Consider the following 20,463-nt stretch of genomic DNA (forward strand, 5'->3'; position numbering starts at 1 on the left):
CTAACCCATGCACCAGATGAGACACTGTACGGTTGTAATTGTTTTAGGCCGTCCATTCTAACCCCTGTGTGGTTGTAATTGTTTTAGGCCGTCCATTCTAACCCCTGCACCAGATGAGACCCTGTATGGTTGTAATTGTTTTAGGCCGTCCATTCTAACCCCTGTATGGTTGTAATTGTTTTAGGCCGTCCATTCTAACCCATGCACCAGATGAGACCATTTGTGGTTGTAATTGTTTTAGGCCGTCTATTTCTGGTCCTATCTGACGTAGAGCCCAACAGTGAAGGACACTCAGGGGCTGATGGGATTGGAATTCGATGGCCACAGCCGAACACCAGGGCGGCAGAAAGGTCCAGTCAATAGTTCAAGGGGTCTGGTCAAGTTGATGCAGACCATTTGCTGATGGTGGCGGTTTTATAGTCATTGAAAGATGGGCAGATTTAGGGGTTTTTGTGTGTGTCTGTTCTCTTAAGTATTTGTTTTTAAAATAAAGATGGTGTTAGTCTTTTTTAGTAGGAGATATTGGGTTAGAACATACTGCGTATTTTAAACTAGGCATATCAATATAGTTATACTGTCAGTTTTTTAATGTGTATATTCATTGGTGGTACTATGGATTTTGAATTTGTATAGTGTCGAGCTTGGAACTGTCGATTTTTATCCGGGTGTAGCAGCATTCAACGAATAGAACAGTCCACACTGCTATACCATTGGTTATCTAGTTTTACTCCTGTGTAACAAAATGAAAGATACCTTAACCCGTGAATGTCATATTGACTGCTATAACTTCACACTTAGTTTACTTTTTGCCACCGTCAGCAGTTTTCTTCTGATAGGCCATTGCATGATTTCCCCTCTAAAATAGAGGCGCAGGGCCTGTGCTGTGGGTTGAGAAGAGCCAGAGGTTGTCCATGTATCACATCACCTCAGAGGCGTAGCGACCCTTCCCGGCGCCCGGGGACAAACTTTTCGATTCGCACACCCCTCGAGATTTCGATTTGCACCCCCCCCCTCAAACTTTCGATTTGCACCCCCCCCCCCCTCGAGATTTTCATTTGCAACCCCCCTCAACCTTTCAATTTATTTTTCCAACCCATTTTGGCGCCCCCTAAACTCGGCGCCCGGGGACATATGTCCCCCCCCCCCCGCCCCCCCTCGCTACGCTACTGCATCACCTCCTATCACACAGCTGATGGACCCAAAGAAGGGGCATTAGCTATACAACATCGCATGGAATATATATATATATATATATATATATATATATATATATATATATATATATATATATATATATATACGCACACTCACACATTCACACATACACACTCTCTCTCTCTCTCTCACACACTCACACTCACACACATACACCCACACCCACACCCACACTCACACACACACACACACAATGACCCTATTTCCCACCTTACTGTCTTCCATCTATTATTTCTCTCCCTAGAGTGAGTACCGCGGCCTGAGTGATAAGTGTAAAAATTTTGCCGTTGACCTACTGGACCAGTGCCGGACTAACGAGGAGGTCATGTCGGCCCTACACGGGGGCACCAACACCCGGGACCTGTCCCGTATCAAGATGGCGATACGCTACGAGCAGAAGAAGGTCAGCCAGACATTCTCTACAGACTTAAATAACTCGTCATGATGTATCGTCCACCTTTTTAAACAATATTTCTCCCCCCACCATCCCAGAGAAAACGAGAATTTTAATCTTGTTAAGTAAATAGCCTGTAGTACATGAATACAAAACTTACAAGACTTTAAAATCTAAACATCTTTGAGAGAGTTCACTGCGTACAAAGAGATGTAACTCAGATTTTAGTTTTCTCGATAAAATTCGCCCGGCCTTTCAATCACGCTAGACATATACATTGACCGACTGGGGAAAATAAAGTTCGAAGATAGCAAAAAGATAGCAAAAAGAAAAGTAATTTAAAACCGAACTTGTAGCTAAGACAAAACAGTAAAGGATTTATATTTTTTTCAGAAAGGAGAGACTGAATTCATTTTTATATTCACTTTTATATTTAAAATTATAAATTCTCTAATCTAAGTTTACCAATAAAATTGATTGACCATAAATATTCAAATGTAGGTTTACTGTGAAAATGATTGACAAAAGAAAAGCTCTCCAATTAAAACCAACATGAGTTCTTACCACTGAGCAGATGGGGCTCGCTTGGATAGCAAACCGTCTTGGAGAGAAAACTCCAAAATCAAACAACCGCTACCTTGTATTTATAGTTTGTTCTTGGTTGGAAGCAAATCCAAAAAGAAAAGCAGGCTGAAATCGGATTCAACACATTGGCATGTAATTGCGTTTGAAGAAATCCCTTTCAACATAAGAATTAATAACGAAGAAGAAGAAGAAAAAATAATAAATACGCTTTGAAGTGATTGAGCAATTTTTCAACTATCTATATCTATCATGAAATAGTTTATTTATAATTTTCTAAATCAAAGTCCACCCATGAAACTAATTGACTAAAAATTCCTTAATTATCTCCAAATGAAACTATTGTCCAAAACCTCCTAAGTTAGTTCAGCCATGAAACTAATTAACCAAAGTTCCTCAATTAGTCCACCATGAAACTAATTAACCAAAATTCCCAAATTAATCCACCCATGAAACTCATTATCCAAAATCTCTATTAGTTCACCCATGAAACTAATTAACCAAAGTTCCCCAATTAGTACACCATGAAACTAATTAACCAAAATTCCCAAATTAATCCACCCATGAAGCTCATTATCCAACACTCAATTAGTCCACCCATGAAACTGATCCACCGACCAAGCCTAATGCAAGCCCCCCCCCCTCCCCTCCCCCCAGTTTATTGCCCATGCCAGCTGCCAAGAACACCTGGCCAGCATGTGGTACGCCGGCGCCTCGTGGTTCCAGCATCAGAACTTCCCCATCAAGCTCGTCATGGTGCCTTTAGGGATCATCTTCATCCCCGTCACTGCCATCGTCTACGTCTTTCTTCCTTACTCGAGGGTAAGGCTTTACTGTGACTTAGTTTGTTGAGTTATGTTTAAAATTATTACATTAGGTTGGACGTACCCACATAATAGATTCAATAAAGAGAAAAGCACTTTTATAGTTTAACCAATTACTGTATCTTACTCCTACATCTAGAATGTCCTTTTTCACATATTGGCTAGGTCGACAAGCTCCCTTCCTGATAAAATAAAATGTCTTAAAACTCATCCTTCAGATAATAGTCTTTTGTTTCAACACATCGGCAAGATCCTTAACTCAGCCTTCAGATAAAACAATCCTCTACGTCCACAGATCGGCAAGATCCTCAAGTCGCCGTTCATGAAGTTCATGAACTACATCTGCTCCTACACAGCGTTTCTGGTGCTGCTATTTTTAGGCACACAGCTGTCCTCATTCAAGAGCGTCCATTTGTTCAACGGTATAGAGGGAGTGGTCAACAGCCTCATTATGTTCTATGTGCTAGGTGAGTGGTCAATAGGCTCATTATGTTCTATGTGCTAGGTGAGTGGTCAACAGCCTCATTATGTTCTATGTGCTAGGTGAGTGGTCAATAGGCTCATTATGTTCTATGTGCTAGGTGAGTGGTCAACAGTCTCATTATGTTCTATGTGCTAGGTGAGTGGTCAATAGCCTCATTATGTTCTATGTGCTAGGTGAGTGGTCAATAGCCTCATTATGTTCTATGTGCTAGGTGAGTGGTCAACAGTCTCATTATGTTCTATGTGCTAGGTGAGTGGTCAACAGCCTCATTATGTTCTATGTGCTAGGTGAGTGGTCAACAGTCTCATTATGTTCTATGTGCTAGGTGAGTGGTCAACAGTCTCATTATGTTCTATGTGCTAGGTGAGTGGTCAACAGTCTCCTTATGTTCTATGTGCTAGGTGAGTGGTCAACAGTCTCATTATGTTCTATGTGCTAGGTGAGTGGTCAACAGTCTCATTATGTTCTATGTGCTAGGTGAGTGGTCAACAGTCTCCTTATGTTCTATGTGCTAGGTGAGTGGTCAACAGCCTCATTATGTTCTATGTGCTAGGTGAGTGGTCAACAGTCTCATTATGTTCTATGTGCTAGGTGAGTGGTCAACAGTCTCATTATGTTCTATGTGCTAGGTGAGTGGTCAATAGCCTCATTATGTTCTATGTGCTAGGTGAGTGGTCAATAGCCTCATTATGTTCTATGTGCTAGGTGAGTGGTCAATAGGCTCATTATGTTCTATGTGCTAGGTGAGTGGTCAACAGTCTCATTATGTTCTATGTGCTAGGTGAGTGGTCAACAGCCTCATTATGTTCTATGTGCTAGGTGAGTGGTCAACAGTCTCATTATGTTCTATGTGCTAGGTGAGTGGTCAACAGTCTCATTATGTTCTATGTGCTAGGTGAGTGGTCAACAGTCTCATTATGTTCTATGTGCTAGGTGAGTGGTCAACAGTCTCCTTATGTTCTATGTGCTAGGTGAGTGGTCAACAGCCTCATTATGTTCTATGTGCTAGGTGAGTGGTCAACAGTCTCATTATGTTCTATGTGCTAGGTGAGTGGTCAACAGTCTCATTATGTTCTATGTGCTAGGTGAGTGGTCAATAGCCTCATTATGTTCTATGTGCTAGGTGAGTGGTCAATAGCCTCATTATGTTCTATGTGCTAGGTGAGTGGTCAATAGGCTCATTATGTTCTATGTGCTAGGTGAGTGGTCAACAGTCTCATTATGTTCTATGTGCTAGGTGAGTGGTCAACAGCCTCATTATGTTCTATGTGCTAGGTGAGTGGTCAACAGTCTCATTATGTTCTATGTGCTAGGTGAGTGGTCAACAGTCTCATTATGTTCTATGTGCTAGGTGAGTGGTCAACAGTCTCATTATGTTCTATGTGCTAGGTGAGTGGTCAATAGGCTCATTATGTTCTATGTGCTAGGTGAGTGGTCAACAGTCTCATTATGTTCTATGTGCTAGGTGAGTGGTCAATAGGCTCATTATGTTCTATGTGCTAGGTGAGTGGTCAATAGGCTCATTATGTTCTATGTGCTAGGTGAGTGGTCAACAGTCTCATTATGTTCTATGTGCTAGGTGAGTGGTCAACAGTCTCATCATGTTCTATGTGCTAGGTGAGTGGTCAATAGCCTCATTATGTTCTATGTGCTAGGTGAGTGGTCAACAGTCTCATTATGTTCTATGTGCTAGGTGAGTGGTCAACAGTCTCATTATGTTCTATGTGCTAGGTGAGTGGTCAACAGTCTCATTATGTTCTATGTGCTAGGTGAGTGGTCAACAGTCTCATTATGTTCTATGTGCTAGGTGAGTGGTCAACAGCCTCATTATGTTCTATGTGCTAGGTGAGTGGTCAACAGCTAGTTGAGGCTGTCATTTTCTTATTTACAAATGTCAAACAGGCAGTTGTCAATTAATGACGATTATTCTTGAAAAGCATTTTAAGCAGCAAAACCAGGTGCTAAAGTAACCAGGTGCTAAAGTAACTAGGTGCTAAAGTAACCAGGTACTAAACTAACCAGGTGCTATACTAACCAGGTGGTAAACTAACCATGTGCTAAACTAATCAGGTGCTAAAGTAACCAGATGCTAAACTAACCAGGTGCTAAACTAACCAGGTGCTAAACTAACCAGGTGCTAATCTAACCATGTGCTAACCTCCACCACCAGGGATGTTCTGGGCCGAGTGCAAACAGCTGTGGGAGGAGGGCGTCAAGGGCTACTTCTCCCAGATGTGGAACTACATGGACATCACCATGTTAGCCCTCTACACCGCGGGCTACTCCACAGAGGGCGTCATCTACACCAAGACCAATGGATTATACATGGATAACCACCTTATCCACAGCAAAGGTAGGCCCTACAGCTTTTTAACTCGTCGGATAATAAAAAGCTTCATAAGTAAATAAAATCTGAAGATGAAAGGGTTATGTGTGTTTGTCAAAGGGGGGTGGGGGAATATGTTCTTCTACCCACTTTATAAGAACGTGCACCAGTGGCGGAACTAGAAAAAATGGGCCACCCCGCAAAAAATTTTTTTGGGCCCCCCCCCCATATATATATATATATATATATATATATATATATATATATATATATATATATATATATATATATATATATATATATATATATATATATATATATATATATATATGTATATATATATGTTTATATATATATATATATATATATATATATATATATATATATATATATATATATATATACACATATATATACAAACACAATACGAACATAGGATACTCCTTTCTGGCTGATCGGGTTTTCAAAAAAAAATCAATTTAATCTAATCACACCAACATGTGTTGTGTATGAGTGCATTGGTCTGTTTTGAAAATGTCTGTTTTCATTTATGTTTAATACTTCTAATAATTAAGTCGGTCAAAAGTATATAAACCATGAAGCTTTGTATAAGTAATGGTGTCTCGTGTTATGTTTATTTTTATGTTTTTTTTGTATTTATATTATTAATTTAACTACGTTTCACTTCTATACTATACCATTCTTTAGTACATATTTTTTAAAAATAATAATTAAGACCAGTAATTGCTGTTTAATTTGATTATTACAAATCTATTAAAAAGAGCTTTTGAGCAACCCTTTTTGACTATTTGAAAAAGGGAAATAATTTATGGAAGTGGTTTGAGCGTTTGCCTATCTTTCACACTACAGCTAATGTGTATATATTTTTTTTACATTTTTTTTTTACGCAACAGCATGTCTTAGCTACTATATAACATCACTATTGTATTAGATCTGTTATCTGTTTGTTATTTACAAAACCACTATCAAGGTGCCAGTGACGAAACTAATATATATATATACATATATATATATATATATATATATATATATATATATATATATATATATATATATATATATATATATATATATATAAAATTCGTGTATTTATTTGAGACTTTTGCCTTGTTTTATAGAACAGTGGTTATTAAACGTAAACAATTTCGGCACTTTATTTCTTGGATATTAGTTGTTGAAGCGTTAGCTTGTCTACACTACCACCGATACGAGCCAGCTTAGTTGTTGAGGCGCTATATATTCGCTTCTTGTAAGGCTAAGAGCGGGAGTGGAGGTCTGAGAAAGGAACTTAAAAGGGACAACAAAGCACCGATGTGCTTTTATCCATCAGTACCAAATTTGGGATGGTCTCAAAATGCCGTCTTAATATCTAGCGGCCTCTCGCGCAATTGATGTTTTTTCAAAAGAATTCAGCCGACAACAGCGTGTGTTTGATTGTAGGAACGAGAATATACAAGAGCGTGGGATGGTGTCTATAGAATAAAGATACTCCAACCGCAGCTACAGTATTCTTTTTTTCAAAACAACCATCAGGTCAAAAATGCAAGAAAATTAATTTTAACTATAAAAAAATGATTAGGGGCGGCTGTGGGCCCCCTAAACGGCGTGGGCCCCCCCCCCCCGCATTGCGGGGTCTGGCGGCACTGTAGTTCCGCCCCTGACGTGCACTGCTCCCCACTCCTGACGAAATAGAGAAAAAAAAAATATAAAACATTCTTTAACCGTTCCTTTTTTTTTTTAAATTTTACGGTCTAGGGGAGACAACTCATTAAATATTTTCACAGTTAAAAAAAAACAGTTTTTTTTGGCTGAACATTTTTTGAATGGTTTTTAATAAATTTGAACTGTCATGATAAGGGTTGATAAAAAAAATTGTAGTCTGTTTTCATTACATTTTTATTTATGCTTAAAACTGATAAAAAGAACGATTAAATAATTAAACAAAAAAGGCAAACTGTTTTTACTTTCTCGAATACAGAGTATAGAGGATGTATTGTAATCGTGCACTAAAACCAAATGAAAATGTAACATTTTTCATCGTTTTACACCTCAGTACTTCATCATATACGGAGTATAGGGGACTTATTTTAATCGGGGAAAAATAATAAATGCAGATTTATCAAAATTTCGGCGTTTTATGCGTAATCGAGTCGGAAAAACTGAGCGTTGCAATTCTGTCTGTGTGTGTGGACGTATGTCTGTAAACACAATAACTTTTTTTTTTTTTTTTTTTTGCCTCAGACATGTAATTTACAGCGTCAGTTGTGTGTTCGCTTTAGTATTAAAGTTTTCATCATCGGCTTGTGAGGACTGATACAGATTTACAATAGTAATATTTCTTTCTTACTTGTAGCCTACTTTCATTCATTTAAGATGGTTTACTTATACATAGATCTAATACAAATAACTTGAGTATCGTTACAGCTAGGTTGGTGAAATTTCATATACAAGTATTATATCAAATTTATAGTTATGTGGTTCTTCTTAAATATTAGTAAAGGTGTCCAATAAATAATAAAGTGAGTTGTTTTATTACATATGTAACGAAAATCATTTGTTTTCTACTTTTTAGTGCATTATTACATAAAAGCTTGTTATTAAAAAAAATTTTTACGAAATATAAAAAAAAATAATCTTTTTCTTTATATCATAAAGTCTTTTTCTATTTTCTTAAGACACGCAACAAGGGTATCGTTTTTTATTTGATGGTTTATCTTTATTGCATTACTGCAAAAAGGGAGAGAACTTTGTAAGTTCAGTCAGTGAAACTCATCAAAAGTCAGACAGGGTAGTGTCCCCTGTGACATGGCTCACAAACATTGTTTATTACCGTTCCTGGATCGTAGCAATTTAGTTTCTCCTCAGTTACCGGACCTGTGCTCTAAAGCAATCACACATTTAGTTTTCTTCTTATTTTGTTGTTGTTTGACTTCGTTTGTCTACCAGTTATTCGATTTTGTGAACGACTCTGTACTAACGAATTCTACTGTTTGACACAAACATTATTTGACGCTTGTTGTATTTTTCAATGTTTATACAAACGCTATGAATTGGTTGGCTATGGGTATTTAAAAAAAGTTCTTCATTACATTACAATATTTTCCTACATACATCCTGTGTTGATTGTATGATTGTATCCAATAGTCTGGTAAATGGCTATTGGTATTAAAATATAGCATCATTAAATTAAGCGTTCAATATTTTTCCACTGAAATCCTGTATTGACTATGTGATTATATTAAATATTCTGGTAAATATTACGTCTCGTGCAATCCATTATTTACAGTTGTACAAATACATTTATTGTTGTTGGAGTGTTGTATAAAGTTTACACAGCGTAGACCGTTAGGCTTTTAAAAACTAGTTCCAGGCTATCAAAGAAAAAATCGACCTAACCTGCACCACAGGTCTATCAACAGTGGGTCTCAAATATATGAGAGCTGGGTACAATGTTTCTTCGAGACCTTTTTTCTCTCCGGGGGTGGGCGGCACTTGAAATTCTATTTCATTCGGGGATGGTGGTGGGAAGGGTAGTCGTTTTTCGAAGGGGGGGGGGCGAAGGAGAGTGGGGGTGGGGGGCTGGGTACATGACCTTAAAGACAAATACACATTATAAGTTTAACATCTTTAAGAAAATGCAGCTAGCAATTAAAAAAAAAACTTATGAAAGAGCTTAAGGCTGTTAGCTTGATTGTAAATATTTTTAAATTTTTTATTCATTAAGATACTTGAGCGTCTCAGGCTGGATCGATTATCGATTACTGTGATCTCGATGTTAATTCATATTATATTCAAGGAAATTTAAAAAAAAAGAACTCTTTACTACAAAATATATATTAGAAAATATGTTTTTAAAATAGAAAATACAACCAGAGCCTTTGTTGACATCACATCTGTTGTTAAATCTGAAAGTGTGTGGCAATAGCAAGACATTAACACGACCACTCTTTATTAAACCAGCGACAAAATATGATCAATACTAGAGGGCTTGGCGAACTAAGGGAAACAACTCACCAGCTTACTCGGCATTTAGTGTCTCCCCTTATCAAGATACTGTCTTCTATATAACTGTTCATTCGTTTAAGATCATATCCATAGCTCTGGTTTGATTATAAATTGCATAATTAACAATCGATCGAAAATATTTCCGTAAATCAACATACAGCTCCGCATTTATCACGATATAACCACCTCCACACACACACTCCATTTCCAATATAAATTCTGGCCCTATTTTGCATTCTTTCTTTAAATACATAGAAGTAACAATGATATGTTTCGGTTACAAAAAACAAATTAAAACATGGCATAAAGTGGAAACTATAGACCATGTACTGTAACATTTTTAAAGTTTTATACAAAAAGTTATTCGATTTAAAAAGTTTTTTAAATTAAAATATCACAATAAAGAATTTCGTATAAAAATTTATAAAATTTTAAACAGTAATATTTGGTTTAACATTCAGCTGAATAATACATACTTATTCGCGCGAAATATTTGTTTGGTTCTTTTGTTTTTAACAATACATATTTTGGTTTATGTAAGCTCTGCTTGAATTAGCATGCAGATATGCGGTTGGATTTGATGCTCTTCGATTTTTTATCGTCGTTATCTTCTGCAATCTTATCGTTCACTTTGTTTTTATGTGATGCGACATCCATTAACTTCGTGCTCTCGTAAAACAACAGAAAGTTATTGACAAAAACAGGAACGGTAACTGCTATCAAAAGAACCCCACTCATCGCGCACATACTCCCGATTATCTTCCCTGGCCCTGTTTTCGGCACAACGTCACCGTAGCCGACGGTTGTCATGGTGATGATGGCCCACCAGCCCGCGTCCGGGATAGATTTCATGTTATCCCGCTCGAAAAAATAAGAGGAAGTGGCGAAAATGGTGACGGCTATTAATAGATACAAAAACAGGAGGCATAACTCTCGCCACGAGGATCTGACGGAGTAGACCAACACGCGGAAACCGGTGACGTTCTTCACAAGTCGAATCAGGCGCAGCACGCGGAACAGCTGGAGGCTGTTGAGGATCTCAATGTAGGAGGGCGTGTATTTAGAACGGGGATCGATTCTCCCTAAAATCAAAACTAAATACATCGTCGTCACGGTAAACAAATCGATCCAGGTCGATACCGATCCCAGAAATCGTAATCGTGATGGCGCGAAAATAAACCGCGCGATTAGTTCTAGCGTGAAGTAGCACATGCATACGCTATCAATGTACTGCAACCAATCAACAGGCGCATCAGCTGTTGTTGGTCGGACACCCGCGCACCAATCACTTGTGCTCGTGCTTTGGTGAGTGAGCATGTTTTGAAAATAGTTCGACACACGCTGGAGTAGTGAGTAGAAAGTTGTTGCGTTGATGCTGGTGGTCGTGTTGGTGTTGTCGTTGGTGATGATGATGTCTCGCTTTTGTCGATGTTGATGGAGATTTTGGTGTGTCAGTTCCTCGTTGAGTTGGTGGATCATTTTGTGGACATTGTTGGATCTAGACTCGTTAGTAGCTGCGTCTTGGTATATGTCTTTTACCCCCATGTTCTCAGTGCTGTGTGAAAGATCAGTCGAGTCTATAGTTTGATCTTCTCCGATTTGTGCTGTAGTTGATGTAGGTTCAGATGATTCGCTTTCTGTCGATTGTGGAGAGTTGTTATTGATAAAACTATTGGGTGATTTGGTGTAGAAAGATTTACTGCTGTTGGTGTGATGGTAGACATTTTTGTTGGCGTGTGGGTAGTCACTTGAGTTTGTGTGTGGGTATAAAGCTGTGTTGGTGTGTGGGTGGCCGGTATTGTTGTTGTAGTGATATCCACTGGTATTGTAGTGTGGATAAAATCTGTTCTTCTTATGTTGATACCCATTATCTTCGTGGATGTAGCCACTGGTGTTGGTATGGAGGTAGCCACTGGTGTTGGTATGTAGGTAGCCACTGGTGTTGGTATGGAGGTAGCCACTGGTATGAGTAGCCCCCCATCTAACAGTCCCACCCTCTGAAACCTGTCTGGTGTCACTAGTTGTAGTTTCGCTTGCTCTAGACTCAGCGTTACCACTTTTAACTAACTCTAAAACGACATTCACGATTTTCTCATCTTCAGCGCCATTGGTCCCAATCACGTGATCTCCATGCGATGGCAATTCGTCTGCTGAACGTTTACGTACCTGTGCAGAAAAGTAACCGGCTTAAACTTATTTAGTGTCATAATTTTGGGCTTAAACCAGGGGTCTCCAAACTACGGCCCGCGGGCCGGATGCGGCCCGCGCAGTCCTCCCATCCGGCCCGCGGAGATCTTTTTGTCCAAGGAAAAATCGTTTGTTGGTGATGATGAGGTTCTTTGCGCAGAAAAATCAAAGATATGCCTGGAAGAAACTGGCCCCCGAACTGAAATTTGATAGTTAATGCGGCCCTCGGACTGAAAAGTTTGGAGACCCCTGGCTTAAACAATGCAACTACGTGTCGTAATTGTGCTATATAACCGGTTAAAGCTTGCAATTAAGTGTCATAATTGATGGGGTTTAAACCATGCAACAACCTGTCATAATAGTATCTATGTAAATAGTTATAACATGAAATTATATGTCATAGTTTTGGCTGCATAACGGAATTAAATCTTGCAATTACGTGTCATTATTGAAGCTATTTAACTAGTTAAAACATGCAATTACGTTTCATACGTGTAGCTATTGTGTGTAGCCGTTCAATAAATTGTTTGAACATTTTAAAACAGTTATGAACTGAATAGCATATTTAATTACAACGGTTATGTAAGAAAAATCTTTAAAGCAAAACGACTGTTTGAAACCTTAACGCAACCATTTATAACAAACTAGCGCTAAGTTATCAAAGGTGACCCGCTGATAGAAACGCGAGAGTTTGTTGATTTTTGTTTGTTTACATCTATTCCCTTGCTCGCTACTCATAGCGTTCTTATTAAATTTCATAGCTTGGGTGGGGGCAGAGAGATTTGTTTATAGACTCAATACTGTGTGTGTTTATAGGATCAATAGTGTGTGTGTTTATAGACTTAATAGTGTGTGTGTGTGTATTATAGACTCAATGGTGTGTGTGTTTATAGATTCAATAGTGTGTGTGTATTTATAAACTCAATAGTGTGTGTATTTATAGACTCAATAGCGTGTGTGTTTATAGGATCAATAGTGTATATGTTTATAGACTTAATAGTGGTTGTATTTATAGACTCAATAGTGTGTCTATTCAGTGGCGTTGTCAGGGCGTTGTTGATAAGCCGGCGCGACATTTATTTACCTCAGACATGACGTTGTATAAATCTCATGCAGAACGTATAGTTAGAACAGTCTGGTTCTTATATATATATATATATATATATATATATATATATATATATATATATATATATATATATATACATTTGACTAAAATCGAAAATGAACACTGTAAAGCCCATGTGTATTTACGTCTACCAAAAGGAGGTTGAAGAATCAACTGGTAACATAACAGACTGGAAATGTGCGCTACTAACTCCCCTTTTACAGGCAACTGCATTCGGCCAGGATTAAGCCAAGCTTATATTTTATTTTATAAATGAGAAAAAAAAAATGGCGCGGAGTTGTCTCGCATCCCAACCCCACACCCTCAGTTACGTCCCCTGGGTCACCACCACCAAAGAAAGTGAATGAACTATCAAAGATACATACGGCTCGTGTTGTCATGGCCTGTGTGGATGTATATGTTGTCACCTGCACATCTGTAATTAAAGTAGGTTTATAAAATACTGTATGAAATAACCTGGTCTGTTATGTATCTCGAATAGTTACCACATTACATTTTTACAACAAAGTATGAAACAATTATTTGGTCGTGAAATATCTTTTAGCTTCCCTGCCTTTAAATATATTTGTTGGATCTTAACGTATGTACGTGTTCATAAACCTGAAGTTTTTGAGAAATATTTCTGAATAATTCTGGCTCAGAACGTTCCACAGACTTTTTAAACACGATTACAGTGAATTACATAATTGTTGGTGCTGCTTTACATGAAGTGTTTTAGACAATAATCACTATTTCACTTAATTTGGTTGTTGACTACTAGTTTTATAACATTCACGTGATCAGTACAATCCCCAGTCAAATCTATCCTAGTAAATCACTAATGCTCTCTACCACACAACCACCCCGTTTCGTTTTATTGTTACAAACGAAGGTGCATCATCACCTGTTGTGGAATTTTCCAAGGGCTCGACGCAACGTGTGTACTCATCTTCACTGAGGAACTCCTCCCACTCCTCTTTGGTGAGGGACCGCGTGAAGGCGGTGTCAGTGGAAGCGATTAGCACAAAGGTCGACAGTAGCACGAAGATGGTCGCCACAGCTAGGAAAATCTGGGCAAATTATAGGGTAACATGAGCACAAAGATGGTCGCCACAGCTAGAAAAATCTGGGGAAATTATATGGTAACATGAGCACAAAGATGGTCGCCACAGCTAGAAAAATCTGGGGAAATTATATGGTGACATGAGCACAAAGATGGTCGCCACAGCTAGAAAAATCTGGGAAAATTATAGGGTATCATGAGCACAAAGATGGTCGCCACAGCTAGAAAAATCTGGGGAAATTATAGGGAACATGAGCACAAAGATGGTCGCCACAGCTAGAAAAATCTGGGGAAATTATATGGTAACATGAGCACAAAGATGGTCGCCACAGCTAGAAAAATCTGGGGAAATTATAGGGAACATGAGCACAAAGATGGTCGCCACAGCTAGAAAAATCTGGGGAAATTATATGGTAACATGAGCACAAAGATGGTCGCCACAGCTAGAAAAATCTGGGGAAATTATAGGGTAATATGAGCACAAAGATGGTCGCGACAGCTAGAAAAATCTGGGGAAATTATATGGTAACATGAGCACAAAGATGGTCGCCACAGCTAGAAAAATCTGGGGAAATTATAGGGTAATATGAGCACAAAGATGGTCGCGACAGCTAGAAAAATCTGGGGAAATTATAGGGTAACATGAGCACAAAGATGGTCGCCACAGCTAGAAAAATCTGGGGAAATTATATGGTAACATGAGCACAAAGATGGTCGCCACAGCTAGAAAAATCTGGGGAAATTATAGGGTAATATGAGCACAAAGATGGTCGCGACAGCTAGAAAAATCTGGGGAAATTATAGGGTATCATGAACACAAAGATGGTCGTCACAGCTAGAAAAATCTGGGGAAATTATAGGGTATCATGAGCACAAAGATGGTCGCCACAGCTAGAAAAATCTGGGGAAATTATATGGTGACATGAGCACAAAGATGGTCGCCACAGCTAGAAAAATCTGGGGAAATTATAGGGTAACATGAGCACAAAGATGGTCGCCACAGCTAGAAAAATCTGGAGAAATTATAGGGTAACATGAGCACAAAGATGGTCGCCACAGCTAGAAAAATCTGGGGAAATTATAGGGTATCATGAGCACAAAGATGGTCGCCACAGCTAGAAAAATCTGGGGAAATTATAGGGTATCATGAGCACAAAGATGGTCGCCACAGCTAGAAAAATCTGGGGAAATTATAGGGTATCATGAGCACAAAGATGGTCGCCACAGCTAGAAAAATCTGGGGAAATTATAGGGAACATGAGCACAAAGATGGTCGCCACAGCTAGAAAAATCTGGGGAAATTATATGGTAACATGAGCACAAAGATGGTCGCCACAGCTAGAAAAATCTGGGGAAATTATAGGGAACATGAGCACAAAGATGGTCGCCACAGCTAGAAAAATCTGGGGAAATTATAGGGGAACATGAGCACAAAGATGGTCGCCACAGCTAGAAAAATCTGGGGAAATTATATGGTAACATGAGCACAAAGATGGTCGCCACAGCTAGAAAAATCTGGGGAAATTATAGGGTAATATGAGCACAAAGATGGTCGCGACAGCTAGAAAAATCTGGGGAAATTATATGGTAACATGAGCACAAAGATGGTCGCCACAGCTAGAAAAATCTGGGGAAATTATAGGGTAATATGAGCACAAAGATGGTCGCGACAGCTAGAAAAATCTGGGGAAATTATAGGGTAACATGAGCACAAAGATGGTCGCCACAGCTAGAAAAATCTGGGGAAATTATATGGTAACATGAGCACAAAGATGGTCGCCACAGCTAGAAAAATCTGGGGAAATTATAGGGTAATATGAGCACAAAGATGGTCGCGACAGCTAGAAAAATCTGGGGAAATTATAGGGTATCATGAACACAAAGATGGTCGTCACAGCTAGAAAAATCTGGGGAAATTATAGGGTATCATGAGCACAAAGATGGTCGCCACAGCTAGAAAAATCTGGGGAAATTATATGGTGACATGAGCACAAAGATGGTCGCCACAGCTAGAAAAATCTGGGCAAATTATGGGGTAACATGAGCACAAAGATGGTCGCCACAGCTAGAAAAATCTGGGGAAATTATAGGTAACATGAGCACAAAGATGGTTGCCACAGCTAGAAAAATCTGGAGAAATTATATGGAGACATGAGCACAAAGATGGTCGCCACAGCTAGAAAAATCTGGGGAAAAAATTAGAATTTCTCATGAGCATTAAAGTGAACAATGTGTTCTCACCGTTAATGGCATATTTGGCTAGTTTGACGTCTTTACACGTCTTACAACAACACGATATCAAAATGAAGGAATTAATGTTTTCCTCTAGCATTAGGTCTTACAGGAAAATTCGCCAACAGTACTAGGTAATTCATAAAGATTCGCCAACAATGCTAGGTGATAAATCAATTCTTGTCAACAAAGCTAGGTCTTACATAATGATTCGCAAACAATAACTACGATGACGCCTGGTGTTAAAGATATATATATAAGGTTAGACTGGGATTAAAACTAAAGAATACAACGTCGTGATATTTTGATAGCTTGGAGAATTTTGACCATCAATAATATTCAACATCAAAGGGGCACAAATAACTATTCCACCCCCACCTCTCTCCCTCTCTCTCTTCTCTCTTTTTCTTTCTCTTTATCACACTTGCAGCTCACTTGCTAGACTTATTCTTCCAATAAAAACTAAAAATGATTTAGAAATCAATGTCAGAAGAAATACGCAACAACGTAAAGTTTAAACAAAGAGACCTTACCATGGCCCAGTTGGAAGATTTGGGATTATCCAGAAGGGCCCAGCCGCGCATGCGTATCTTCTCCCATGACGACGGGTACGCTGTTTGAGGGAGACCACTCTCATGGAATTTTCGATCAAAGTCAAGCAGAGTTGCCTCGTCTGGTTGTATGGAAAGAGATGTAAGCCTATACGACTATTAGAGTAATCTTATCTACATCATATTATAGACACAAGCAGAGTTGCCTCGTCTAGTTGTAAGGAACGAGATGTAAGCCTATACGACTATTAGAGTAATCTTATCTACATCATATTATAGACACAAGCTGTTGGCTGACTCTCACCTCTCATACCATAGAGGGGAGGGTCGTTGTGTTTAGAGAGGGGCCTCTATGGCCACTATAACCTCCTACCTCTTAGACCACTAGGCCTCCCTCCCCTGCTACAGCTCTGACCACTATAGCTATCAGATATTCTACGTATAAGTCCTTCACGCTCAACAAATACCATCACATTTAATGTTTTATGCAAGTAACATGTACTACGTGATACATAAGTTTTCAAGTCTCAATTGACTTACCTGTTAACCTTTCCCCTATATTCGAAATCAAGTATGGTTTAAAGTAACAATACGTCATAACCTAGACTCAACTTTAATCTTGTGAGGGTTGGGGAAAGTGGAATTGATGTCTTCAATAAACAATACGAACTCCGTTCTTAGTAGTAATATTAGTAGGGAGTTCCTCCAACACCATTAAGTATTACGTGTCAACATGTACTGCGCCATATGGCTCGTTGACTCTGATTTGCTTCTATGGCCTTTGTCTATCCAAGAACATACAAAAGGGAGTACTTGTTCGATGTTAGACTCTCTCTCCAAGATGGGTAGCTATCCCCAGCTATAAAGCCTAATCTTTTCTTTCTTTCTTTACGAACATTACCGGCTCAGGAGTTGTGTTTCCCATTAGCCAGACAGGCCCCAACACTGCAAACTCCGACTAATTGGGTTGGATATAGGTTTGTCAGGGACAATACGAATAATATTTTCCAAATTACGGAATTTAAAAAAGTATATGAAAGTCGACTGTCTGGATGTGAACGAATAACGAAACGAATGTCTGGAACTTACTTTCATGAAAGCCGACAAATCGCCTGAGACAACAGGTGGACATTTGTGTCCAGTCGACTTCCCAGGCCTCCAGCTCTCTCTTGAAGATGGACGGGCAGACGTCGGTCGGCAAGTGGAGCTCTCCCGTTTGGTAGAAATCCAAGATGGCCCCGAAGCTCTGCGCATGTCTCTCTATGAAATATTCGGAACATCCGGTTTGTTTGTCAGCACGCAGTACCGACCGAGACTGAATTTGAGTTTCGAATTTTGAAAATGTGACGTGCGAGATTTCGAATTTCGCACCGCCGATGTTCAGCTTGATAACGTCGGTGTTGGTCTCCATGGTAAAGTCGTATGCTTCAGCTTTCGAACATTTAAAGTTTCAGCATTCAAACATTTAAAGTTTCAGCATTCGAACTGCGGTAATTTGAATGTTATACAGTTTTACTAAATATTAAAAAGTAAAATTTGAATAATAAAACACAGCATGTCAAATTTTCGGAATTTAAGTTTCAACATTTAAAAAAATCACTTGCTTCGGAATTCGTACTTTAGCAAATTCAATTTCGAACGTGTGAATTCCATAAAATCTTTTAGTTATGCTATCCCTTGTGCATTTCCCTAAGATTGTAGAAAATGTGCACCGTTATCAGACAATGAAGTGAAAATCAGCATTGCCATCAACTTGTGAATTCAACTCATTAATCCACCTAACAAATAAAGGCAACATCTGATCAAACTTTGAAAGTTTACTAACGTTTTCACACTAGTCCGTGTTCCTATGAGCAGTTCTCAAATATTTGTTTCCCTCTTCAACCAATCAAAAACTGCAGAGCGAACTATTTCTTGTCCGTGACGTAATAATCGATAGAGAAAATATCGATTTGTCAATTATTGGAGCGTCAACCGAAACAGTGTGGGTCATGGATGGGTGGTAGTTTATTGTTGGGTAGCGGCGGGGCTTTGTTTAGTGCTTGACCCATTGAGTAGAGTTTGTTGAATTAACGTGGACAGAAGTTTTCTATTAGCCTGCTGGTAGGTGGCCTTGGGTGGGATGGTAGTTTGAAAGTTATTGGGTGGGATGGTAGTGACTGGAGTATTGGGTGGGATGGTAGTCACTGAAAGTTATTGGGTGGGATGGTAGTCACTAAAAGTTATTGGGTGGGATGGTAGTGACTGGAGTGATTAGATGGGTGGGATGGTAGTGCCTGAAGTATTGGGTGGGATGGTAGTGGCTGGAGTATTGGGTGGGATGGTAGTGGCAGGAGTATTAGGTGGGATGGTAGTGGCTGGACTATTGGGTGGGATGGTAACGGCTGGAGTATTGGGTGGGATGGTAGTCATTGGAGTATTGGGTGGGATGGTAGTCACTGGAGTATTGGGTGGGATGGTAGTGGCTGGAGTATTGGGTGGGATGGTAATGGCTGGAGTATTGGGTGGGATGGTAGTCACTGGAGTATTGGGCGGGATGGTAGTCACTGGAGTATTGGGTGGGATGGTAGTGACTGAAAGTTATTGGGTGGGATGGTAGTGACTGGAGTATTAGGTGGGATGGTAGTCACTCAAATTTATTGGGTAATGGTAGTCACTGAACGTTATTGGGTGGGATGGTAGACACTGGATTTATTTGATTACTAGGATGGTAGTCACTGAAAGTTGTTGGTTAGGATGGTAGTCGCTGAAAATTATTGGGTGGTATGGTAGCCACTGAAGTATTAAGTAGGATGTTAGTCCCTGAAAATTATTGGGTGGGATGGTAGTCACTGAAAGTTTTTGGGTGGGATGCTAGATACAAAAAATTTTTGGTTTTCTCCAACGGATATTTAAATAAACCGGGAGTGATCTCCCCTAAATTTTCTCGAATATTCTTATATAAAACAACAGGGGATGGTAACTGGGGATATTGTTATGATTTTTAATCCATTTTAAATACTGAAACTTTTATAAATAGAATAGAATCTCAGTAAAAAACAATTGCACACCAAGCGAACGCCTAATAAAGGTGTGTATAATAGTGCGCAATAGTATTAGTACTTTAAAAATTTACATTAGTTTTTTGAGAAATCGGAAGTACCGTAAATTACTACTTCCGGTCAACGGAAATTACTCAAAATGTAACAGAAGGTAGAGAATTAGATCTTTTACTTACATGTGAAATTTCATTTATCTATCTGAAATAGTACTCAAGTTATAGGCTTTTGAAAAATTCAAAGTAGAAAAAGTACCACTTCCGGTTGTCGGAAATCGCTCAAAAGTTGATACGGATCTACGATTTTGATATAATACTTATATATGAAATTTCATCAACCTAGCTGTAACGGTACTCAAGTTATCGTGTTTACACACGGACACACAGACACACAGATACACACACAGACACACACACACACAGACATACGGACA

The 20,463-nt window shown here is 39.0% G+C and overlaps 2 protein-coding genes across 2 annotated transcripts in view; one reads left to right on the top strand and one right to left on the bottom strand.

Moving 5' to 3' along the window:
• Positions 1-6,651, top strand: part of LOC131946956 (short transient receptor potential channel 6-like) — a 30,946-nt gene extending 24,295 nt beyond the window's left edge. Inside the window, exons 7-11 of the mRNA XM_059308016.1 lie at positions 1,460-1,618; positions 2,849-3,013; positions 3,311-3,482; positions 5,670-5,852; positions 6,644-6,651. Of these exons, the coding sequence (XP_059163999.1) occupies positions 1,460-1,618; positions 2,849-3,013; positions 3,311-3,482; positions 5,670-5,852; positions 6,644-6,651 (687 nt within the window). The remainder of the gene's footprint in view (positions 1-1,459; positions 1,619-2,848; positions 3,014-3,310; positions 3,483-5,669; positions 5,853-6,643) is intronic.
• Positions 6,652-10,221: 3,570 nt separating this feature from the next.
• On the bottom strand, positions 10,222-18,487 carry LOC131946957 (potassium voltage-gated channel subfamily A member 1). The gene is made up of 4 exons (XM_059308017.1): positions 18,082-18,487; positions 16,975-17,114; positions 14,031-14,216; positions 10,222-12,017 (listed from the first exon to the last, which is right to left on the bottom strand). Exons 1-4 carry the CDS (start codon positions 18,401-18,403, stop codon positions 10,404-10,406), a joined length of 2,262 nt encoding a protein of 753 aa, XP_059164000.1. The 5' UTR covers positions 18,404-18,487; the 3' UTR covers positions 10,222-10,403.
• Between the last annotated feature and the right edge of the window lie 1,976 nt (positions 18,488-20,463).

The sequence above is a fragment of the Physella acuta genome, unplaced genomic scaffold (genome assembly GCF_028476545.2).
Source record: "Physella acuta isolate Inbredline_101_S28 unplaced genomic scaffold, ASM2847654v3 ptg000578l, whole genome shotgun sequence".
Taxonomy (NCBI): Eukaryota; Metazoa; Mollusca; class Gastropoda; family Physidae; genus Physella; species Physella acuta.

Coding starts and splice junctions, on each gene's coding strand:
- LOC131946957 (XM_059308017.1), bottom strand. CDS start 18,403: ATGGAGACCAACACCGACGTTATCAAGCTGAACATCGGCGGTGCGAAA. Junction 14,217..16,974: donor AATCTTCCAACTGGGCCATG/GTAAGGTCTCTT, acceptor TAATTTGCCCAG/ATTTTCCTAGCTGTGGCGAC. Junction 12,018..14,030: donor GTGATGATGCACCTTCGTTT/GTAACAATAAAA, acceptor TTTTCTGCACAG/GTACGTAAACGTTCAGCAGA.